Source organism: Tenrec ecaudatus, chromosome 6, assembly GCF_050624435.1.
Source record: "Tenrec ecaudatus isolate mTenEca1 chromosome 6, mTenEca1.hap1, whole genome shotgun sequence".
NCBI classification, from domain to species: domain Eukaryota; kingdom Metazoa; phylum Chordata; class Mammalia; order Afrosoricida; family Tenrecidae; genus Tenrec; species Tenrec ecaudatus.
Genome location: NC_134535.1, coordinates 32,871,378 through 32,896,629, shown reverse-complemented (window position 1 = coordinate 32,896,629; position 25,252 = coordinate 32,871,378). Strand labels below are relative to the sequence as shown.

Sequence of the window (25,252 nt, the reverse complement as noted above, 5' to 3'; positions counted from 1 at the left end):
CCAGAAATGCGAGGTGGGGTGATGAAGCTGCATTTTCATTGCATGAAAAGACGGTGCCCAGAGAGGAAGGCAAGGCAAGGCGGAGACAGGCTACGTGTGGGGAAGAGGCCCGACAATGCCGGGTCAGGGCATCTGAGCTTCTGAGGTTGGACTTTTTTCCCATTCTCTCCCTCTGAATGCTTCCCCCCAACCCTTTCATTTCGACACATTATGTATCTCGCAGTCAATTAGGGCCATGTGTTTCTGACTGGTTAACACTCAAGTCATCATCCTAACAGGACTTGCTGTTGAAGGCGTTCATGTGGACCCTGGAGGTTTGGCTTGGTTCCTTTCTGGCCCCCGAGGGAAGAGGCGAATAGAAAATTGTGATTCCAGATGAATCCGCATACCTCTCCCCTTTCAAATACGGAGTGGCCAGTATAGAGAGCTAAGGCTGGGGAGGGGTGAGCTCCTTGTTTCTAGGGTCCCTGCCTTTGAAATGAGTTTAATGCCTTGCCTTGGCCCTGTCCCCACGCCCTCTCCATGTGGATGGTTGTGCCAGGGGCTCTCGACAAGGCTAATTATCCGGTCTGTGCTTGTGTGACAAAACGTTCGCAGAAGGTCAATATAAAAAATTTAAGGTTTTTCATTTCCTCTCTGGCAAGTTCCCCCAGCCTTAGCCTTCATATTTCTAATTTTCTTCCTTCCTTCCCCCTCCTGCCCCCCCTCTTTCTCACTCCATCTCCTCCCTCCCAGGCATGTACGCCCAGTGGTTTTGAGTCTCGATTTTCTAAGTGTGCCTGAGGTGGTTTATGTAATTGAAAACCCAAAGTGTGGTGAACAAACTCGATTCTGTGTGAGAGCGAAAGCGCGAGAGAGGAACCCATCCAAGAGGAGGAAAGTCAGGAAAATCAAGAGTCATCGAGCTAGCAACCCGAAATGACAGTGCTGGGCGTCCCAGCGGGGGCGAGGGTTTTGTTTTTCTGGTGTTTTTTTTCCCTTTATAAAGGCCCCCAAACTCCTGTTTTGCCTAAAAGCTCAGAAACACAGCACTTCATTTAACAGCCCCAAAGTAAAGTTTCACACCTCTAAGATTAGGACGTGTTCTCCCTTGAGGTGTGCGGTGTTTTCTAGAACATAAAGACATCCTGCCAATTTCTTTCCTTTAAAAAAAAATCATTTTATTGGGGGCTCATCTGTCCTGGATTCCTTGTGTTTCCAGTTCCTATCTGTACCAGTGTACATGCTCTGGTCTAGCTGGATTTGTAAGGTAGAATTGGGATCATGATAGTGGGACGGGGAAGGAAGCATTTAAGAACTAAAGGAAAGTTGTATGTTTCATTGTTGCTATATTGCACCCTAACTGGCTTGTCATTTCCCTGCGACCATTCTGTAAGGGGATGTCCAGTTGCCTACAGATGGGCTATGGATCTCCACACCGCACTCTCCCTCACTCACAATGATATGATTTTTTGTTCTTTGATGCTTGATACCTGATCCCATTGACACCACATGATCACACAGGCTGGTGTGCTTCTTCCATGTGGGCTTTGTTGCTTCTCAGCTAGATGGCCACTTATTTATCGTTAAGCTTTTAAGACCCCAGACACTATATCTTCTGATAGACAGGCACCATCAGCTTTCTTCACCACATTTGCTTATGCACCCGCTTTGTCTACAGGGATCGTGTTGGGAAGGTAAGCATCATGGAATACTAATTTAATAGAACAAAGTGTTCTTGAATTGAGAGAGTACTTGAGTGGAGGCCCAATGACCATCTGCTACCTTACTACTAAACCTATAAATATATGCACATAGATCTGTTTCCCCATCATCATATATAAATATATTTACATATGTACATGCCTGTATTTAGACGTCTATAAAAGCCCTTTGCCTCCTAGTTCTTTCCTCTGTTTCCTTTTACTGCCCTCTTGTCCCACTGTCATGCTCATGCCAATGTCTTATACATGAAGCCATTAGACTAACAAATGGGCCCTGAAAAGTCTTCCTTCACTCTGCATCTTTCCTGAAGTTTCGGCCCAGCCCCATCAAGCCGCACTCTCCCTCGGGTGGTCAGGAAGCATCCTTCTGCATCAAGGCGGCCAGATGGGTGTTCAGTGAGGCAACGCCCAAGCCCAAACACCCTCCCCTCAGAAATCCTTCCTGGCTCTCGCATCAGTGGAGGGTTTGCAGGCACACAGGCAAGGAGCCCTAGCCGTCTCCCAGTATTCCATGAATCTCGGCTTGACAGGTACAAGAGAGGTGCACAACACACACATTTGTGCCGCGGATTCCCCTCCCTTGCTGAACTGGAAAACGGGCTTGCGCTGGGTCCAAAGAACGGTTTCAGAACAGATTGCCTGTGCACTGGTGAAGAGCCCTTGGAGGCGAGGGTAGGGTGGGGTGGAGGGGTGCTGTTCAGTGCCGGGGAAAGTGTACCAGTGGGAGCTAGGACATTTGCTTCACTTTCAGGAGATGAGAAAACCCAATAACTCGTAGCCAGCGTGCTGAATGAGCAAGAGACGTCTGACTTGTAATCAAAGCGAAGCGGGAAATGGTGTTTTGAACTCTTAAACCCAGGAAATGAGCCTGCCAATCTGATGCAGCAGGGTGATAGCATCTTGGCAGCCTGGGAAACTGGGTCCCGGCAAACATATTATTGCCCTCATTCTCATTTTCTAGAAGCAGGGAGATTATTATTCCTCAGGTTATGAGGACCCTTGGGCGCGCACAACACACACGTGCGGGAGCCTTCGTGCCTCTGTTCCACCTGAGTAAAGGTCTCTATTAACACACAGTGGCCTGTCTCTTTCCCGCTGCAGTTACCATTGGGGCAATCGTGTCCAGCACAATCGTGCAGATCTAAGGAGCCCAGGCTACCTCTAGGAGGCGTTTCTGGTCCTTGTGCTTCCTTCAGCATGGTCTCGCCGCTCCCAGCTCCTCCTGGTCCGTTCAGTTTGTCCCTTCCTGAGACCCATTATCCCTGTGATTAAACAATACACTGTCCCAATTAAGTCATTCTCTGTTGTTCCAATTACATCCCATTGTTCATTAAATCCTGATGTTTGTACTTCGGCAATCTTGTTTTTTAATATCCTAGCATTTGTGGAGTTAATTAACAATCCTTGAGTTTGGTTTTGTTTGGGTTTTTTTGCCTCTTTCTCCAGACCCTAGTGCAAATCGTTTCCATTATGACTCACAACCCTACTGAAACCCTTACCAACTTCATAGTTACTGTTCTGAGCATCCCGATCACAGCACTGAAAGCAGGCTCTCTAATTGAGTTAGGGAAGGCATATTCCTTCGTTGACGGCAGAGTGGAAAATGAAAAATTAACTCCGCATGGATGCTTCAAATGACTTCTTTCTTCAGACCCTTTCTTCTTGTGCCCACAAACTTGCTTGGAATTAGAAAATTTTGTTTCCTAAATACCAAAAAAAAGAAGTGTTTCGTTTTCTCCTTTATGGCTCCACGGTGACTCTGAGCTTTCATTATTCAGGGTCCTCGGGTCTGCTCAGAGACTGGCAATTTTTAGAGAAAGTTATGATGATGCTAGAGGGTTTTCTAGATTGTTCTTTCATGGCATTGTTCACACGAGCATGCCTTTGGAATTACGGTTCTCTAGCGCAAGGGTGAGTAACCAATGGCCTGTGGGGTCTCCTACCTATTTCTTTATGAAGAGAGCTTTGTTGGGGCACAGTGAGGCTTGTCGTTTACACACTCTCTGTAGCTGCTTGCCTGCTGCAAGGGGCGGTGAAAACCACTAACTCTCGGGACGTTTGGGCGGCAAAGCCTGAATATTTACTCTCTGTCCCTTTAATGGATCCCTGGTGGCATAGTCGTTCTGCATCGGGCCCTTAACCACGAGATCAGCAGTTCAAAACTACCAGTGGCTCCTCAGGGGAGAGATGAGGCTCTCATCCCCTGTAAAAGTCACAGTCTTGGAAACCCACAGAGGCAGTTCCACCCTATTCTACAGGGTCACACGATGAGTTGGCATCCACTCAATGGCAATGAGTTGAGTGAGTCCTTCTCAAAGAACGTTCCCCAGCGAACCCAGTGCCTGGGAGTCGGTTCTGACTCATAGCCCCACAATAAGGTCCCGTAGACCTGCTCCCTAGGGTTCCACAGCTACACTCGTTACAGAAGCAGACAGCAGAATGTTTAACCGCTGCGCAACCAGGGCTCCTTGTGACTGAACCTGTTGCCAGTAAGTCTGTTCCATATCATAGTGACCCCAAAGGACAAACTAGCACTGCTCCAAAGGGTTTCCACGCCTGTAAGTCTTTCCATTTTACTCCTACGGACCAACAGGTGGACTCAAACTCCTGACCTCTGAGTTAGCAGCAAAGTACTTAACACTGCTCACTCTTAATTAGAGCTGAACGGAATACTATATATATATATATGTTTATATATATATGTTTATATGGAGCTGGACTCCTCCTCCCCAACACTCCTACAGCCTTGGCTTGTTCCGTCCCTTCATGGCAATGGAAACCTTGTTGCTATTCGCAAATCTGAAACTTGAAGGCTTTTTGTGCACACACACACACACACAAGCAGTGATGAGCTCATATTAAACCTAAAAATTGGAAAGCAAACATTATGCATTAAGTCAGACAGCCCCTCCTACTTAATTTTCAGAACCTCACTGCCATTGTTATTTCTAACTCATAGCAACCCTACAGGACAGAGTAGAGCTGCCCCTGTGAGTTTCTGAGATGGTCACTCTTTAAGGGAGTAGCCAGCCTCGTCGTTCTCCTGTGGAAAGGTTGGTGCTTTTGAACTGCTGGACCTGCTGTTAAGAGCCCACCTCACAACCCACTACGTCACCAAGGTTGTCTCAGGCAGACAAATGGTAGCAAATGTGATGAAGCAGAGGAAAGCATGTGAGGAACATACATTGACTTAATTTGTCTTTTTCCAAAATAGGAAAACTTACTCCTGCCCTCTTTGCTTCCCCATGCCCAGCCCGGCATAGGGTTCTGGGGAGCAGAGGGTCTTGGCCCTGTCTGTCTTGGGGGGACAAGGACAAGGAGGATAAAGAGGAGGTCTGTTGGCCTGAAAGGGGCCTCCTGATTGGGGCCCTTTCTCTCCCAACCTCGCAGAGCAGCTTCCTAAGGCCTTCTCTCCAAACTGCCCTCACACGGCATCTGCCCAACATCCAGAAGGGCCTCTCTTGTCTTTCTTCTTCCCTCTCTTTTCCGTTTAGCTGTTTGCAGTGTAAACCAGATTTTCCTCTTGACCTTCATTTGTCTCTGGCTTGAAATTAGAAATGTGTTCTACGGGCTTTATTTCATGAGCACACATTGGTCTAAGATCTTTTATGCTACAGTCTCTGCTATGTAGTACATGCTGTCTTCTACAGTGGCTTTCTGAGCCAACAAAAGGAATCGCAGGAAGGACACAGCTTTCCATGCTCTGGTTAGCCAGGAATGTCACTGGGACGCTCATGAGGTCCTGGATCATTCTCCCACAGGGTGGGGTGCCCCTTCTCTGCCCTTGGGTTCATCCTCCCAGCTTTATTTTTTACCCACTGTCCCCTCAACATCTGAAACTGCCTTCCCGTGTGAGGGACACGGGCAAAACTGAACGGAGTGGAAGAGGCGCTTGGCTTTAAGTCCATGTACTGTGTCACTGAGGGACAAGGCGATGGACTTTGGAGCCTGTCTGGAGTTTGAGTCTGGGTACAGCTATTTCGCCAAGTAGCTAGGTGGCCTTGAATAAGTCACTCTCCCTCTCTCAACCACAGTTTCCTGGGTTATAAAAAGGTACAACACTGCCCATGAGTCATCTACCCATCATGCCCGGCGCAGATTGGGGCCTCATTTATAATAGCATTTCTTGCCTGTGATGGCTTCCCCTCATCTGCTCTAAATGATCCACGAAGTAGAAAGCATTCCCTCCCTATCATTTTCTAGGTTGGTTATTCATTGCTGATGGGTGCTGAGTGAAAGTCTATTAGCCGATTCCCTCATCTTTGAACTCAAAAACTTACTGCCTTCTAGTTGATTCTGGCTCCTAGCAGCCCTGTAGGACAGAGTAGAATTGCCCCCATGAGTTTCCAAGACTAGCACGCTATCTGTGAGTAGAAAATCCCATCTTTCTTTCTCAGGTGGAGTACCTGGTGGTTTCAAACTGCTGAACTTGCAGGTAGTGGCCGCCCAACATGAAACCACTGTGCCAAAAGCATTCCTGAAACATCACCACCAGTTACCATCAGGCTGGCTGCAACTTGTGGCAAATGCACGTTCCACAGGACAAAGCATTCCCCCCGTGCACCATCTTCATGGCCATTGGTCGGCTGGAGTTCATTGTGGTGGCCAGTGAGGATTCCCAGTGGCTTTCAACCTGGAGGGCTCTTCCGGAATAACTGTCAGTGTTCTGCTCTGATCTGTCAGGTTTTCATGGGCTGGTTTTCAGAAGTAGATTGCCAGGCCTTTCTTCTTAGGCTATCTTAGTCCAGAAGCACCACTGAAACCTGTCCATCATGGGAGACCTTGCTGGTGTTTGGGATACTGATGAAATGACTTCAGGTATCCCTGACACATGCCAGCCAGCACAGTACAACAAACTGGCGGATAGGTGACGCGCTCCTTGAATTGTGCATGTGCCTGGGAGTTTACAACCACTGCCGGATGACATCCCACTTGATTGTCAACCTGAAATGCCTGAAAGAGTCTGCTTGATGATATGCTACGAAAGGATGAGCCATTCCAAAGCGTTCTCTCTCTGCATCCTGGACTCATCTTTTCCAAAGCAGGCACAGCTCAGCACCAAGAAACAGACACAAAGTCACTGTGGTTGAAGCAGGAGAGAAGTTTCTTGCTCTTCCACACGCAGCAGCTCCGGGATGGCCAGCCCCGACCTCAGAAGTGCCCCGGCAGGGGACCCAGGCTCCTTCCCTGAGGTCTCCTCAGGTCACTTTATGGCTTACGTTGTCTGCTCCCCTCTATCCCACTTCCATGTCTCAGCCAGCAGGAAATGAGCAGGGCTCATGACAAGGGAAGAGGCGTGGTCATTTTAGGCAGTTTCATGGAGGTGGCCATTTAACCCAAACAAGTCAGTACCACAAAAGCCCCTTACAATTGCTCTGATCCAGTCATGCCTCCCCATTCCCCACCCACGAAGTTCACAGAGTAGGACTGTGTCCCCCAGAGCTCCCCTGGCTCTGCGCTTCCTGGAAGCAGAGCTCCCTGCCTTTCTTCCAAACTACTGCTGGGTGGGCGTGAGCCGCCAACCTTTAGTCCATTGCCTAGGGCAAACCATTTGTGCCAAGTAGGGACCTCTTGCCACTTACCACAGCTGCTTCGATCCAGGGGTCAGAATTTGGTCGCTTGGCCATTCCCAACAGCAGCAGAGCCGGGAAATGTGATTTGCGGTGGTACCTGAGCTGTAGGGGTCTCCAGATTTGGGGGGACGGTGAGGGTGTGGTGTTGACTCGTAGGGCTTCCGACAAAAAGACGAGCATGTGGAAACCATCAGCCGTGGCAAAGGAGAAAGACGAGTATGTCTCCTCTATGAAAGAGTCAGTCTCAGAAACCTGGAGGCAGTTCTAACCTGTGTCTGAGGCCCCGATGACACGGAATCGACTTGATGCCTGTGAGTTTGGTCTGTGGGTGGGACCTGATGGGAAGCCCAGGTATGGAGCTTGAGCCTCTCCCCACAGGCTGCCTGCCTCTCAGAGAGCACTTACCGAGAACCTCAGGCCGGCTGGGACTGCCTCTGGCCGAGTTATGCCACCGTTAGGCCCCTGGGGACTTGGAGCTCTTGGAGCTGTTTCTGAGTCTCGGGTTCTGTGTCTGTGCCTCAGTTTCTCCACCTGCTAAAAGGGGCTGACACTAACACCCACTTCCTACTACCCCATCATTAGGATTAAAAGAGTAGGAAACCCCACTAGGTAATCCCCATGGGAGCCAACTGTGCTGCATTAGGAACGCACTCATCAGAGACCTCCAATGGCCCTCTCTTCTGCACCCTTCCCCCACTGGAAATAGGAGCAGGCTCTCTCCCAGAGGGCAGGCAGGGGTTTTAGGAAGGCAAGCATGTTTCGTCATGCTCTGCACCTACCTTCTACCCAAAGAAAGTGTGATTCTCTAGCTAGATGTCCTGACCTCGGTAAAAGATGGACGCTTTGCTTTCACCAACGGCAGCGTTAAAGACCAGAAGCAAAGTGTCCCCAAAGGTACCGAGAATCCCCATGGTGCTGCTGCCCTACAGAACGTCTCCATGCTCCTCATCCAGCCCACCCTGCTTCCTCCCCCATCAAAGCCCCCCTCTAAGCTAGAAGAGATCAGATCGCTCTGCTGGGCCACCAAAGCACTCCTTCTGGCCCCGCCATTAGAATCCATTGTGCATGTCCCCCAGTTTCTCTTGTAGACTGCAAATTCCTCCCAGGCAGGGCTACCTGCCATGCCGGGCACACATAAAGCGCTACATAAATGGGTGACAGTGCGTGGATTCATCGACTTGAGCATCCACGAAGCCGCTTTGGGCGCATCCAGCGACAATAGGCAAGAGAAGGTCTGACTAATGGCGTCTGAAATTGTAAGAGCACTGAGTTGCCTCTCAGAGCAGGCACAGTCGTTCTGGAGGTAAGCAGCCCCAAGGCCGGCCCATCTGCCCAGCGGGCTCCTGCTTGGGCAACCCCTCCGCAGCTCCTGGACCTGCCCTCCACGTCACAGAATGACTGCCACCGTGGTCTGCGGGACTCTCCCTTCGGTGAAGGTAGCCAGTCCCTGAACAGGAAAAGGTATTGCCACAGGTCTTGCTTCCTCCCCGGGGCTGAGCCCACTGCTGTCCATCAATCTCTGGCTTCTGTTGGCCCAAAAGATGGGAGACAACCTAGCTACCCATCTGTCGCCTCCACCTTGCTGACCCTTCACACCCAATCTTGCTCAGCCTTTCATGCTGCGGAAATAAAGCCCCGAGGGGCGGCTTTCTGGGGAAGAGGCTGGGGTGCTCTGAGAGAACCCGCCCCTCTGTGAGAAACCCTGGTTGTACCGTGATTAAAGCGCTTGACTGCTAGTTGAAAGTCTCAAACCTCCCCATCACTGTACAAGAAAAGCAGGATCAGTCTGTCTGCTTCCACGCGGCTCTGCCGTGGCTTCCAGGGTCGATGCTGTAAAGATGAAACTGAGGTACAGGGAGACAAACAGCCATAACTGACAGGACCAGGGAGAGCAGAAACAGAAATAGCTTTATCAGGGGGAAGCTCCCTGAGGAGTTTCCATGACCTAGGCCAACAAGTCAGGGAAGTCCCGCTTAGCAGCTGGGGCAGGGTTTGTAAAGGGTGGTAGGAATGGATGGCAATTATGGCAATTAGCATGTGGGGTCTGGAAACTGGGAGAATTGCTTACCGACTCCTTGTGGCTTTCTTCAAACCTGGAACATCTGGTTTCTCTGGTTACCTTATATAGCGCCTTCTGCTGCTGACCTTTGGGATGTGCAGAGAAGCAGGGCCCTGATCTGCTTCAGCTTAGTCCAAACAGGGCTGCCTAGTTCGGACCCAGCCCAAACATTCCAAACTTCTTAATAGTGGTAATGGACGATGGTTCTGTCTTAACTACTTCCTGATGAGATGGGGCGAAGAAGGGGGTGATTAAGAGTTGGAAGGTTCAAGCCCAGGTCTGTCGGCAGCGGACTTTAAGAGTGGAGAAGAAGCTGATTGAAGGTCAGGTTGGAGGTATTTTTCATTCGTTCCTGCACAAATTTAAACACATGGAGCTAAAAGTAACAGTACACAGATTATCATCAGAGGTTTTATGAGGCACATGATCCAGGTCATGCCAGGACTTTGAAACCACAAGGAAGGGCTGCTGGTGCCACTGACGGTTTTTTATTTTTTTTGGCCATGTTGCGGAGTGCTTTAACATTTTATTTAACTACTTTTGACTTGTTGATAAAGTGTATGGCCCTTTTTGTTAGCTGTTAACAGATTTAATGCACAACGGTTCTGAAGGGTTCTCTGTGCCAGGGACGTAAGCTGTCGCTGTAAAGTGAGAGACTCCGAGGTGGAGTCCATGACCAGCCGGAGTTGTCTGTTAAATTTCTGTTTGGAGCATGCTGTGGTCTGAGGCTCTACTAGAAATCTCTGCCACTGCCAGGGAAGAGGCAAAACTAAGGTTTACTAGGACTGGAAACACAGGGAGTCCAGGGCAGATGATTCCTTCAGGACCAGTGGTATGAGTAGCGATACTGGGAGGGTGGAGGGAAGGTGGGTTGGAAAGGGGTTACAAGGATCTACATGTGACTGCCTCCCTGGGGGGCAGACAACAGAAGAGTGGGTGAGGGGATACATTGGACAGTGCAAGATATGACAAAATAATAATTTATAAATTATCAAGGGTTCCTGAGGGAGGGGGGATCAGGATGGGAGGGGGAAAATGAGCTGATACCAGGGGCTTGGGTGGAGCGTGGATGTTTTGAGAATGATGAGGGCAATGAATGTACAAATGTGGCTGACACAATTTATGTATGTATGGATTGTGATACGAGTTGCCTGAGCACCTAATGACTGATTTAAAAAAAATCAGTCAACAATAACAACAAAAAAAAACAACTAAGGTTTACTAGGACAGTGGGGAACAGCTACGCTTTGCCTCACTGTCCCTGATTTATAATCATGATACCGCATTATTGAGCATGTCCCTTCAGGGAAGCTAGAGAGACTGGATGGGGGAATGCTGCTCTTCTCTGACCTTTGGGTGGGAGTAACGATGCTGATTCATAAGGACCCTAAAGGATGAGCTGAGGAACTACAGGCAGTACCTGGAAAACAAGGTCCTGCTGTGGAAAAATTTACACACTAAGTTGGTGGTTGGAGGTCCTTTATGACTTAGTGTTTATTTAGGGTTAAACTCTGAGTGGTGGGGGTGGGGCACAGGCTTAAACAGACAGCAGCTGAACGAGGTAAGTGTGTCTTGGAGAGAGAGAGAAGTTAAGGGATTTGGGCTGTGTCTGCTTTAGAACTGTTTTAGAAGGGGCTGCAGGTGAAGGCAAACGCATGCTGACAAGCTGGGTCAAGGGGGATGGTGGAAAGGTGTAGTGGAGGGGGAATGTGGGACAAGGGAGTATAGGAGTTGGGAGCTACCGGGTGTATGGGGAAACAGCTTCGTTAAGGAAACGCAAGTCCTGGACCAAGCTTTAAGTACCATTTGGTTTCTTCCTGGTAAGATTGGCGTGTTTCAGAGAGAGTGGGAAGGAGTAGTGAGTTTGTCAGAAAGGAGGCGTTCTATGATGGGTTAACATCGGGAAGCAACAGGTCTGTAGGGCTGGTTCTTCCAGGTCGGGTGAAAGACGGGGAAGGAATAGAGGTGTTGTGAGACCAAAAGTATGGTGTAAGGAGGTTCCTAACTAATTTAAAATATCTCTTCCCAACCGATGGACCAGGCACGATGGGATTGTAAGGAGGAATGAGTAAAGGGCTAGTACACCTGGGGCAGGTAGGCTTGCCATCAATATCCATGACCAAGATTGAGGAAGGACTGCCTCGCCCTGAAAGTGAGGGCAGGCCAGAAAAGATAGCTTCTGTGTAAGAAGGACATTTACTCGCCCAATACCTTGAACAATACCCCAGGCTTGGTGAGGGTGATGGGGGTCCAGTTAGGGTTTCCTCAGACCTCGGCCAATCCCAGCAGGGTCAACGGCCAGTCAGGAATTGGAAGGGCAGTCCCCTGGTGCGGAGACACAAAGGGCCTGTCACTTTTCCAAGGACAGGCGGACTTCCAGTGTCCACTTCGACAGCACTGGAGCTTTCGGCCTAGGCACATCTGTGACCAGTGCCCTTCTCCGCACTTGAGCCAGGCACCAGGTGGCAGTCACTGTTCCCATACACCCTTGCCCCACTCTGCCCTTCTGCCGCAGGGCTGCTACTAAGGCTGGGGTTAGAAAATTTACATTCTGCCAGAGCGAGGCTTCACAGGCTGACTGCCTGCTCCTCACACCTGTTAAAAGCCTTAAATGCCATATTCCCTAAATCTCGGACTGGGGTTTGAAGTCCTTTCGAGTTAAAACCTTAGTTAAGTGGCTTAAAAAGGTGGTTGGACTTTTGTCAGGCTTTTGCGTGATCTTAAGTTTATTAAAATTGACCTCTCTATGGGAAATGGCCTGAAGCCAAGCCAGGACACACTGAAGCATTGTATTACGGTGGGCACGTCTGTCCCTACCTGCTTGATTGTCCATTTGATAACTCTAACCAGGTTTTTGTCTGAGAACCGCCTAGGTCAGGGTCGGTCAAGTGAACCTGGTCGGAGTGCTGCTGACCAGTGAGGATAATGTTATCTGTGGTCAGGGTAGAGGGAAGGATGATAAAAATATCATGCCAAGACAAATCCCAAGCCTGAGTTAAATATCAGACTCTTTAATACAGGTGGTGGGATCATTGAAAGGAGCCTAAACACTTTTCAATCTGATATTAATCACTGAGAGAGAAGGGAACATGAACCAGACCACTCTCTCAGTTCCCCCACTTACTAACTGGGGAAAGGAGTGCAGACTGGGGGAGATCAGAAGAGTGTGTGTGGGGTGGGGGGGGTAGATCAGAAGAGGAGGGGGAGGGGCTCCGGGTGGCCAGAATAGGAAGAAGGGTGAGTAGGAGGGGAGAGAAGGTGTCCAGGCAGGTCTGAAAAGGCAGACACCAGAGGGGAATCCAGAAGCAGGAGGAGAGGAGGAATTTTCTTTAGTCAAGAGCACTTGGGAAGGGGAGCAGGAAATACAGAGACAGGGATGGGCAGCAGCCTGGACGTACAGAATCTCAGAGGATTTGTGAGTTTACTGGCAGGAATTATGGAGATTTCTGAGGATATTGAAATCAGAAGTGCAGCAGGCAATTAAAGTTGTTACTTCTCAGAGGTAGCTTTCTCACCTCTCCCTCCTGCCGGTCTCAGGGTGGCTGACTGTGGATTTTATGGGAGAGGTCTGTTAGAGGCTGCAGGGAGGGAGGTGATATTGCCTCAAAGGAGGCTGAACAGGGAGGGAGCCGGGAAGAGGAGAGACAGAGAGAGAGATTCCAGTGAGCCTGAGGGGTGTTGGAGGCACAGTGCCTCAGTCAGAGCTAGGGGCCCACTGGGCGAGTCCCGGACTCTCCGGAACTGGAAGGTTCCCTGGCGCAGGCCTGCAGCTTTAACCTGCAGACAGGGACCTCAGATCAGAGAGAGACAATGGAAGCCGAGGATGGGGAGGGGGGCCTGGCTTGATGGCCAGTAAAACTGGAGGTTGGTCAGGCCTTTGTTTAGGGGAAGGATAACATTTTAGAGAAAGCACTGCAGGGCACAAACACAAAACACACAAACAGGCAGAAAAGGCTCAGACATACCCTCTGCTTCCAGTTCAGGCAGAAGGTTCAGTGAGTGGGCGGCCTAGGGCTCGGGAGTCCTGTGATCAGCAGGAGTCCCAGGAGGTCAGCACAGAGAAAAAGGCTGGAGGCCACATGAGAGAAGACAGTCGCAGAGAAAAGATGGACACGAGAAACTGGCCTTATCGGCACACCCCTTTCGGGGAAAGGCAGTTATTCCAGCTCCTCTTGGTACCAGGGCTGCAGAATAAACCCCTGCAGCGGCATCACGTTCAGCTTCCTAGTGCACTTGCTTTTCTGGGCTTTCAGCTAGTTAGCCTCCTGCGGACCCTGTGTTCCCGCATGAGCTTGCTCGTCTTCGGTGTCCAGAGCGACAAATGAAACAGAACAAACATACACAGAGAGATACTGACCAGAAGTCGCTTGTTCGGACAGGCTCCAGAGGTCCCAGAAGAGAGGAGGTGGGCTGTGCCCCAGCCGAAGCAGGACCGGGACGGCACAGCGCCCGTGTCCCTACCTCTCCCGGGCTTCAGGCACCAAATGTAAAGGTGAAACTGAGGTACAGGGAGACAGACAGCCATAACTGACAGGACAAGGGAGAACAGAAACAGATGTAACTTTATTAGGGGGGAAGCTGCTGACGAGGTTCCGTGACCTAGGCCAATAAGTCAGGGAAGTCTCGCTCAGCAGCTGGGGGCAGGGTTTGTAAAGGGGTCCTGAGGAATGGGGTCTGGAAACTGGGAGAATTGCTTGTGGACTCCTTACGGCTTTCTTCAAACCCGGAACATCTGGTTATCTGATCTGGTGGTTATCTTATCTGGTGCCTTCTGCTGCTGACCTTTGGGATGGATCCCCAGGAAAGCATGTGCAGGGCCCTGACCTGCTTCAGCTTAGTCCAAACAGGGCTGAACAGTTCGGACCCCGGCCCGAACAGATGCTAGTTGGAATTGACTTGGTTGACTGTGGGTTTGGGTTTCTGCCCTTTTGTGGTGACTGAAAATTCATCTCCGTGCCATAGATTGTGTGGGGGAAAGACCAGCCCCCACAATTAATTACAGGTTCAATAGGCACAATTGTATGGTTATAATATATAGAGATAGATTATAATAAAGTCATAGCATGAGAGATTGAAATAATGTAATCAGATACATTTCATGGTAGCATGCTCACCTCCTGGACAGCCATGATCTCAACAGCCAGGTCCGCACCCATCACCGGTGGCCGAGAGGGACGTTTATTGCTAACCAAGGCTTATCTATCGTTTTAGGGGCCGTGATTACAGGTAACCACACATGGCACAGGAAGGGGCTATGCAATAGACAATACAGCAATAGTGGGGGATATACAATGAGCATAAGTATAACAGGAAGGGGCTGAGCTGGGGGTGTACACATGATAGGAAGGGGAGAGACTAGGGGTACACATTTGACAAGGGCGGACCCTAGATTCATGATGGCCATCTAACCTTGGTCACCCTTGAATGGGCTTGACTTCCCTGGGCTCTCCTTAAGGGAAACAATCTATCCTTATCATAAGGGAGTGAGTCCTACTTGTTGTGGGATAAACAATGGTGACTGCTTGCCCTGGATGGCTGATAACCCTTAGGGAAAATAACCCCTGACCTACTTCTGTTGAACTCCAAGTGTGTAGTCATTCGCCTCATGTAGCAAGCAGCTAAGTTTGGCATGCATTTTGGGGAGATAACTTGGGAGAAATCTTTCTGTTTCCCGCAAGATTGGACTGCATTTAGTTATGAAACCTTGTTTTGATATTGTGAAAGAATTTTTCCAGTGCGGAAAAAATCTTCCAGCCACTTGTGTAATTCATTTCCCTAATTTTTCCCCCTTCTGGAAAATGGGACTAATAACAGAGTCTACTTTCTAGGGCTCTTGCTGAGACAATTTAATATGTGCTAATGCACACACAAAGTCCCTGAGTGGGGCAAATGGTTCTTGCACTTGGCTGCTGACCCAAAGTTTGGAGGTTCAAGTCCATCCCGAGGCACCTCAGAAGAAAGGCCTGGCAATCTACTCCACAAAAAACAGCCCTTAAAAACCCAACAGAGCACAGACCTTTGACCTGCACGAGGTCTTCATGAATTGACGTTAACTTGATGGCAACTGGTAATACACAGACAGACAGACAGACACATTTAGTAGAACGGTCCCTACACAGGTACAACTCACCAAACTCCCTGCCATCAAGTCTTTTCCAGCTCCTAGTGAGCCTGCAGGACAGTGTAGTTTCTGAAACTATGAGTCTTCGCAGGAGCAGACAGACTGAGCTTGCTCTCAGGAGCAGTGGCTAGAGGGTTTGAACCACTATCTTGCAGTTATCAGCTCAGTGCATAACCCATGGCACCCCCAGGCTCCTACGCACTGCTCCTTAACATGCCGTGATTCCATTGCATTGCTTAGCCATCTTGTCCCCACCCTTGGAGAGGGGAGGCTTCGATCCTGAGGTTAAATGACTTGCCCATGCTCAAAGGTAGGGCTGGGCGGCAGTGATGTGAGCTGTCTGATGTCACCTGGTGCTTGGGCTTCTCGGTCCCCCAGTCGGCTCTATTCAGCAATCCCTATGCACACTTCCTGAGGAGAGCAGCTGCTCCTGGCCATGCCGACGCTCTTGTCCCCAGGTGTATTTATTGTGACTTCTCCGAGGACATCTCAATGGCCTCCCCCATCCTGGGCCCTAGCTGCCTGCAGAGCACAGATGAAACTCGGCTTCAGTGGGCTCTGGTGGCAGCTGGAGAGATGGTGTGTCCACTGGAGGATGTTCCTCCACGGGACCGGTGGCCCAGGAAGGGACCAGAGCCAACACTGAGCCTCGGCGTCTACACCACACTCCAGAAAGCTGCAGTGTGGGCACTAAGCATTTGCAGCATAAAATATACACACAAATCAATTTGTGTCTGAATTTACTCCGAGAATTCCCCATGGACTCTATCAAATGCCATTTTACCTGTTTCCCACCTATGTAGCTGTGTAGGCAGCCGCTGATTTACATTATTTTACATCCACTTAAGAATGTGTGTGTGTGTGTGTGCACGCACGTGCGCTATGCTTTTCCCCTGCATTCTGTTTTTAAGATTGTTTACTGCCTACAAAAGGGTGTTTTTGTTAAAGACAATCGTGCCCTTCGGGCACTATCAGAACCACTGTTTCACCAACACTTAGAAACCGATTCCACAAGCTGGGTTCCCTGGGGCTGTGATGAAAGGTGCTTTCCATTCATCTGTATCTTTGAGGACCCTGCGAAATAGCTTGCCCACCTCTGCGGGAGAGTGGTGGGCTGCAAGCCACTGCTGACGAAGACTCCCTCTGCAGCTAAACTAGCCTGGCCCTAGACCTGGGGTCGAGGTAGCAGGTGGGTTCTTAGGCTGTAGGCAGGACCCGGGGCTGGTCAGTAAGCTTCGAGAGCCAGGAAGGAGGCCCTAACAGGATGGACTCCCATCAGCTCTGCAGTTCGGCAAATAGGCCTTCAAATCCTGGCTCTGCCATTTTCTAGCCATGGCCTTTGGGCAAGTTACTTGGCCCACTGTGCTTCAGTTTCCTTACCAAAAGTCTGGCAATCAGAGTCCACCCTGGCAACCTGAGTACTTGGGAAGAAAGGCCTGGCAATATACTTTGCCCACATTAGCCTAACCTGATTGAAACCCTGGGGAGCCCAGCTCTGCCCTAACACACACGGGGTTGCCATGAGGCACGGGCCACTGTTCTGTTATCGTGTGGATTATTCCCACCAAACCAAGAAGTGCAAACTCACAGCCATTGAGTAAATTCGGACTCAAAGCCACCCTATAGCCACAGCCCCACCCAACCCCCATCATTTGCATTTTCACACATTTCCCATTTGCTGACCATTTTCCCAGGATCCTTGGTGGCATCATGGTTAAGCGTTAGGCTGCTAACCACAGAGCAGCAGTTCAAAACCACCAGCCTGCTCCAAGGGAGAAAGGCGGGGCTTTCCACTCCTGGTAAACAGTTAACTGTTTTGGAAACTCATAGGCATTTCCACCCTGTCTTATAGGGTCACTATCAGTCAGAATTGACTTGATGGCAAATGAGTCTAGTTTTGTTGGGCTTTTTCCCCTGTATATCCCCCCCTTAATGAGCCATCTCAAAATCAGCAAGTATCAGTGCATTTCACTCCTTGTCGGAGTCCCTATGACCTGTGGGATGAGGTATCAGGCATCAAAGAACAAAAAAATCATATCATTGTGAATGAGGGGGAGTATGGAATGGGGACCCAAAGCCCATCTGTAGGCAACTAGACATCGTTTACAGAAGGGTCGCAGGGAGGAGATGAGCCAGTCAGGGTGCAGTCTAGCACTGATGAAAAATACAACTTTCCTCTAGTTCTTAAGTGCTTCCTCCCCCCACTATCATGATCCCAATTCTACCTTACAAATCTGGTTAGACCAGAGGATGTACACTGGTACAGACAAGAACTGGAAACACAGGGAATCCAGGACAGATGAAACTCTCTGGACCAGTGGTGAGAGTGGCGATACCAGGAGGGTAGAGGAAAGATGGGGTAGAAAGGGAGAACCTGATTACAAGGATCTACATTTAACCTCCTCTTTGGGGAACGGACAACAGAAAAGTGGGTGAAGGGAGACTTCGAACAATATAAGATATGACAAAATAACAATAGTTTATAAATTATCAAGGGTTTGTGGGAGGGCGTGTGGGAGTGAGAAGGAGAAATGAGGTGATATCAAGGGCTGAGTAGAAAGAAAATGTTTTGAGAATGATGATGGCAACAAATGTACAAATGTGCTTGATACAATGGATAGATGTATGAATTGTATGAGCCCCCAATAAAATGATTTTTTAAACAAATAAATATTTTTTAAAAGATTACCAAGGTGCTTTAGAATCTACAACTGTGTGTTAGGCTAATTGCAAAATATTCCTCAATGCTGTGCACCAAATGGGTTCCCCTTTGTGGGTTTAGACCTGTTTGTCTGTCCTTGTTGTACAGTCACTCTGTAGGTTCTTTTAAATTCGCTTTGAAATGCCCTGTGTTTTTACATACCTCCACAAAGGCCTTGCTCCCCGCACTCTTCAGAGGTTTTGTTGCACTGGGTGAATGTTAGCTGACAAAACGTTAGGTGATGGCACAGAAATGCAACGTAATAATGCAGGAATAACAGTCGGGGATGGAGAGCTCAGCGTTTTAAGGAGGCCTCGGGAAGTGGTCTGCGTCACAATGACGCTGGATGAGGCAGGAACGACGAATGTTCCTGTAATTAATGCGGCCTGGGAAGAAGTGACCTCTTAGGCAGGATCAGACGTGGCCCTCAACCTCTCCTGTCGCCTGGAACTTCACTTCTGGGACTCTGTGGTCCTATTAATAAAGAAAATCATCACCAGTCTGCCCTCACTTACTGGGGAGCCTTCGCTAGTGTTCGTTTTTGGGATTTTTTTTTAAAGAATGAAATTAGAAATCATCACTTTGGGAATATTTATATATAAATCCATTTTTATTCCCAGATATATTTACTCAGTGTTTTTTCTGTAATGAGAATTTGAATGTTCTGTTTTCCTTTCCATTCGCTCTGAAAAGAATGGATGACGGAAGGAAGTTTTTTGTTTTGTAATTTTTTAAAAAAGTGACAGTCATACAGTGCAAGAGGGTGTGTGCTGATGCGCTTTCAAAGGAACCCTGGTGGTGTAGTGGGTTATGTGCTGGATTGCTTGTTGCTTTCAAGTTGGTGGTTCAAATCCAACAGCCAGTCTGAGGGAAAAAAACGAGACTATGAATCGGAATCCACTCAAGGGGAGTGAGTGAGTGAGTTGGGTTGGGTTGCTAATCGAAAGGTCAGCAGTTCAAACCCACCAACCCTCCTAGGAAGAAAGATGGAGCTGTCTGCTCTCAGAAAGATTGAGAGCCCCCAGGGAAGCCCTTGGGAGCACTTCACTCTGTCAGGGAGGGGCACTGTGAGTTAGAACGCACCGGATGCCAGCAGGTTTGATGTTGCTCAGAGCTACTAGCATCACTAAGGGCTGTGTCTTTTAGGAATGCTTTTTCTAATCCACTGGGAAACCTGTTTGTGTCCTTGCAGGCATTAAACATCGTCTTTGAGAAAATCCCCGAAAACGAGAGTGCAGACGTCTGTCGGAATATCTCGGTCAATGTGCTTGACTGTGACACCGTAGGCCAAGCCAAAGAGAAGATTTTCCAGGCGTTCTTAAGCAAAAACGGCTCTCCTTATGGGCTTCAGCTCAACGAAATCGGACTCGGTAAGGCGGTGCCGGGGCTCTGTAGCTCCTCTCGCTGCCCCTTGTGCCCTAACCCAGGTGGAGGCCTGCTCAGGGGCGCAGAGAGGCAATGGCACTCCCCAAAGAGCATCTCCACTGGGCTCCTCCCAGGAAGCGCAAGACTTGGCAATGCCATTGAAAGATAGATGCATGCCAAGGCTGAGCCTGAGGCCTGGTGGGCCCCCCTTTCATGGAGCAGCACAGAAAGGTGTAAGCCCAGTGCCCTCTGTGTGTGCTGCGCTTCCCACTGGCATGTGATTTGTTTGTTGTGGTATGGAGGGTGTCGTGGGTGTTAGCTCCAGCATTCTGGAAAGGGCATCTTCCTGTCTGCATTAAGTGTCTTCTGCAGTCTCCCTCCACATGGAGCAGCAGCAGCTGCTGGGCGCGCCTTTTCGGGCGATCCTAGTAGACTGCAAAGCCCAGCACAGGTGTGAGCAAGCAAACAGGCCAGGCTGACTTCACTCCAATGTTCATGTACATCTTGAAGGCAGGCTCCTCACAGAGGCTGCCGTGGGGCTTTACGGCAAACCCTGGGGCAGGGAAGCAGAGCAGAAAGGTGGCAGTCACCAACAGCCTAACAAGGTTCATCTCCCCTTCACCGAAGGCCTGGACTAAGGGAGACCGTTAAACGCCTGCCAAAGTCAAAGCTCCAATGCAGGACCACGGGAGAAGCATGCCTGGGACAGGGTCTGGGGAGTGTGAGAAAGTGCGGCTAGGAGGAGGTTCTCACCTGGGCCTGACTTCAGAGGAAGTCGGGCGGCTGCAGCAGCTTGAAGGCCGTTTTAGCTCAACGAAAACTTAGGGTCCAGGTTCACAGGGGCAGTCCCTGGCCTCAGACCGGCCACTTCCTGGCCCTGCAGTGAACCGTACGCCTTAGAGATGTGTGGCTGTGATTGCAAAGGGCGGAAACATGCCCAGCAGGATGACCACAAGGGACAAGTTGGCCGGAGCCCCTCCCCGCCATCTCCGTGTTTGTACCCAACAGAGCGCCCCACCCTCTCAGCTAGGAAGACGGAGGTGCAGCAGGCAGCGGTGGCATCTAGTGACGGCCTGAGGGTACATGGGGACAGAGCATGGCAGCCTACCAGCCACACCTTCAAGGCTGATGTGAGAAACATCAAGGCAGAGCTTCCACAACCAGCCACAAACTACAGTCCACCCCACACTAGGAGCAGCTGTGTGCACGCCTCCCGCAGCAGAGGCCTGCGGTCACAGGTCTGACTTGAAAGGGGAAGGACAGACCAGCTCAGCCACCAGCGGCCCTTCAGCCCTCTGCAGGACCACAGCCCCGGGGGTAGCAGTCTCCCCAGGCTTTCTTTTATGTGGAGAAGGGTAACTTTTTAAAAATGGACTTTTTTTTTAGATAGACTTTATTTTGTAGAGCGGTATCAGGTTTAAAGAAAAATGGTATCGAAAACCCAGTGAGTTCCCACGGGCCTCTTTCCTCTCCTGCCCCGCTACACACACACTGCTTCCCCCGCCATTCTCATCGCCCCTCCCTGGTATCGTCCCTGTATGGAAACCTGGTGGTGCAGCGGTCCCACACTGAGCTACTAAACGCAAGGTCAAACCCACTAACTGCTCGACGGCAAAAAGATGAGGTCTCCCACTCCCATAAAGAGCACGAGGGCTCCCCTGTGCGACAGGGGCACCAGGAGTCAGCACTGCCGCGCTGGCTGTGAGTTCTCTTGTGATGCCTGTGGCTGTCACAGCTGCTGAGCCCATTAGTGACACACGCTGGGAGCCCAAGATCCTCCTCGGCTTGCAGCAGGGTCCACGCAGCGCTCTCGGCCTCCGGGGTCCCGGCAAGTGCATCGTGTCCTGGGTTTCCCTTGCAGTGTCCTGTAGGAGGGGTTCCCTGCCCTGAAAAGGCCCCGCGGTCCACCTGTTCACCTTTCAGAGTTTTCTTTTTGAAAGAGCAATCAGAAGGCTTTTTTTTTTAATCTCCCAGTCTTTCAATGTTTCCACTGAAGTGGCACTAGAATTATAAGTGAAAACACAGTGCGGGGAGGAAGGGCATGGGGAGGAGAGAAATAGAGAACAAACATCTGAAGGCCACATGGGGCCGTTGGGCCAGGAGGTGACCCGTGAGGTATTGGGCTACGTGGCCCGCCCCCCGAGCCCAAAGGAGACCGTCGGATACTGTGCCTCGGTGTGTGATGTGTGTGTGTGAGAGAAGTGTGCGTGCTTGCTTTGGTGTTTCCAGGAGGGTTCAGTCCCGTGTGACGCAGTATTTTGTCATTCGGCCTTGGCCTCGGAGCAAAAGCTGCAGGGGCCAGTGGTCTTACAAGCTAAGACCCCTAAGCACCCAACATAGCAGAACTGGAGCTGCGGGCCTGGCTGCTGGAGCCGCAGCTTTCAAACAAAATAGTGACCGCTTTCCTTCTCGGTCTGATTTCCTCATAAACAATGTTGGTGCAACGTGACAGGGCAATTTTCACCGGGACCAAATGTCTTTTGGTCTTTCAGAGCTTCAGGTGGGCACGCGGCAGAAAGAACTTTTGGATATTGACAGCTCCTCCGTGATTCTCGAAGATGGAATAACCAAGCTGAATACCATCGGCCATTATGAGGTAAGACCAAGATGCGCCCCCAAGCCTTGGTCCTTATCCCACCCCGCACCCCCTGACCCCAGTCCTAACTGGATTGGAGAATGACACTCAGGCAAACCAAACCACTTGCGAGCTAGACAATTCCAACTCCGGGCAAGCCCGTGTGTGTCCAAGAGGAAGTGCGTTCCACAGGGATCTCACAGGCTGACTTCTCAGCTGTAGATGACTCCCATGGACCCAAACTGGCCCACCCTTAGCGATTTCTACTCCCCACCGATGTCAATGCTGTTTGTTTTGAAAGAAAGAGACTAATGGTTATGGTCAGTACCCATTTCTGGGTCCACTGGGAGTAGCAGGTTTCCTTAGACACAGTGCCCTTGGTGGCCCCATTCTTGGAAAGCTTTGGTCATCCCCCATTGCTCTCCATCCTCAGCGTAGTCCAGCAGTGTGTTTTTCATGCGCTCTTCTGGGCATCTGGGATATGTCCTCAGCAACGTCATTATGCAGCTGGCCTGCTGGACACCACGTGTGAGGCTTTGGTGAAAGCCTCAACCTCTGCATGCCGGTGGCCCAGCATCTGTCTCTGCCACCTTTTGTGCAGGGCAAGTCTTTGAAGAGGCTCAGCAGTACCTCTGTTGGCCCCTTGACCCCATCCTGGGTGGAGGTGAGGCTGCTGAGGGCACATGGGACTTCTCAGAGGCCATCTGAGGGCCAGAGACGTTTGCAGAGCAGGAGAGAGGAAGCAGGAAGACCTTGAGTCGCACTGAATGCTGGGGCCCAGTCAGCAGCACGATCCAAACGTTGGTTGAGATTCAGTTTGTGCTAAGAGCTGGGAGTGTGGCAAAGACCAGGTGGCAGCCCTGGTGGGCAGGAAGGCAGAGACCAGTCAGAAAGCAGTACTTCGTGGTATTCTGAGTGCTGTGCTTTGGAGTATCTGTCTGGGGAGCCCACATCTGGCTAGGGTGTCAGTTGTGGGGCGTCTGCCAGGATGTGGGAAACACGTGTTCATAGAGAGCAGATAGACTTTACACTGGCTGAAACTTGAGGGTCATGGTAGTGGTGAGAGTCAATAATAGCGAACATGTGTGGAGCACTTAGGAATCCCTGGAGGTGCCCTGGTGGTACAGTGAATTATGCATTGGACTGCTAACCTCAACATCAGCAGTTCAAGACCACCCTCTGATCAGAAGGGGAAAGGTTAGATTTTCTATTCCCGTAAAGAGTTACAGTCCCAGAAACTCAACAAGGGCCGTTCTCACCTGTCCGCTAGGGTCACTATGAGTTGAAATCAACTCAATGGCAGTGAGTTTGAGTATTTGGTTTGAGTAAGTTTGGTGTTGGGGAAAGGGCCAGCCCCCCACCACTAATCATGGGTTCGATAGGCACAGTTGAATGGTTAATATATATAAATATCATAATAAAGTCACAGAGCGCATGAGAGCTAGAGGAGAGATTGGAATAATGGAGTCAGACACATTTCATAGTAGCATGCTCACCTCAGCCCCACTTGGTGGTCCACGTGGAGGGAGGGGGAAGGGAAGGAGGACAGGGGAGCGAGGACAGGGGAGAGGTGAGGGGGAACCAAAGAGAGGCCAAGGGAGGAGCTGGAGAGAGAGCTCTTTATTGCTAACGCAGGTCTATATACCTTTGGGGGGGGGCATGCAAGCCCACTAATTACAGGTAAAGACATACATCACAGGAAGGGGTTGACTATAGTTATACAGTAATGAGAAGGGACAATCTAGGGATATACACGCAATAGGAAGAGAAGGGATTGGCGGTATACATGTGACAAGTTGAGCGGATCCTAGATTCAGGATGGCAGCCTAACTTTGCATGTCACTGAGCCGGTTTGACCTGTTCCCTGACTCAACCATTATCAGTTGGCTATGAACTCTACCTGCAGGAACTAAATCGATGACTGCAAACCTTTAGAGAGAAGTAGCCCGTTGTCCTTAGCATCAGGGAGCAGGCTTACCTGTGGTGGGACTAGACAGTAGTCTGCCAGCTGACTGCCTTCAGAGAAGGAACTTGACAATTATTTACCATTAGCGGCAAGCAGTGTCCTATTGGGGGCAGAAATCCTTGTTTCCCACGGTTTGGCTTCTGATAGGAGTCTGCAGCCCAGATGGCCGTGGGCTAGGCACCGGGCTACTACAGCAAGGCTGGCAATCAAACCCACCAGCCCCCGCGGGAGATGAGACTGGGCTTCCAGCAAGGTTGGCGGGGTCTGAAAATCCATGTGCCTTGGAGGATGCTTGACGGCAGTGGGTTTTAGGAACCTGTGGGTGGTGCAGGCAGGTAACATGCTCTGCGGGTAACTGAAAGGTTGGCTGTTCAAATCTACCCCGAAGCACTTTGACAGAAAGGCCCGGCAGTCTACTACCACGAAAGCAGCCATTGAAACCCCATGGAGCAAGCACGGTCTGCTCTGGACGCATGAGGCCGCCAGGAGTCTCGCGACTGGATGGCAACTGGTGTGCTACAGGTGGTGCTCTGGCCTTGCGCCAGGTGCCATCCTCAGCCCGCCCCTTCGACTCCAGCCCGCTCCACCCTCTTGCAGGCCTATGAAGTAAAACTGTGCCCGTCCCACTCACAGCAACGCCGTAGGACAGAGCAGAACCCGGGAGGGTGTCCAAGCCTGTGAAATCTTTATGGGAACAGACGACCACGCCTTTCTTTCTGCAACGGAATTAAAACAAACAAAAACAAAAATCACTGCATCCCAACTCACCTTAGTCCCATGGGACAGAGTAGAACTCCCCCTGAGTGGTTCCAAGGCTGTGAATGGGAGTGGTAAGCCCTTTCTTTCTCCCAAGGAAAGGCTGGTGGTTTTGAACTGCTGACCTTGCAGACCACAGCCTAACATGTAACCACTATGCCATCAGGGCTCTCTGCAAGGTAGTGCTCTAATGTAGTATTTACCCACTATGAGTAAGTGGATCAACTGAGGCTAGGGGCGGTACAGTACAAGCCAATCCCTGGCAGAGCCCAGCTAGTTTGACTTCTCAGTAGCAAATCTGGCATGGGTGGGTCCCGGCAGGGGAAAAGGAAACAGGGCCCCAAGGCAGGGAAAACCCAGAACCACCCCAGCTGCCTGCAGGCAAGGGGAGGCCTGTCGGAGGGCCGAGCATCAGTCTTCACTAGAGACACGG

General features: G+C 50.4%; 1 protein-coding gene across 1 annotated transcript in view; it reads left to right on the top strand.

The window, feature by feature from the left end:
* The window catches only part of PLXNC1 (plexin C1), a 203,715-nt gene that overhangs the window by 155,254 nt on the left and 23,209 nt on the right, over positions 1-25,252 (top strand). The window contains exons 22-23 of the mRNA XM_075551175.1: positions 19,350-19,527; positions 22,015-22,118. Of these exons, the coding sequence (XP_075407290.1) occupies positions 19,350-19,527; positions 22,015-22,118 (282 nt within the window). The remainder of the gene's footprint in view (positions 1-19,349; positions 19,528-22,014; positions 22,119-25,252) is intronic.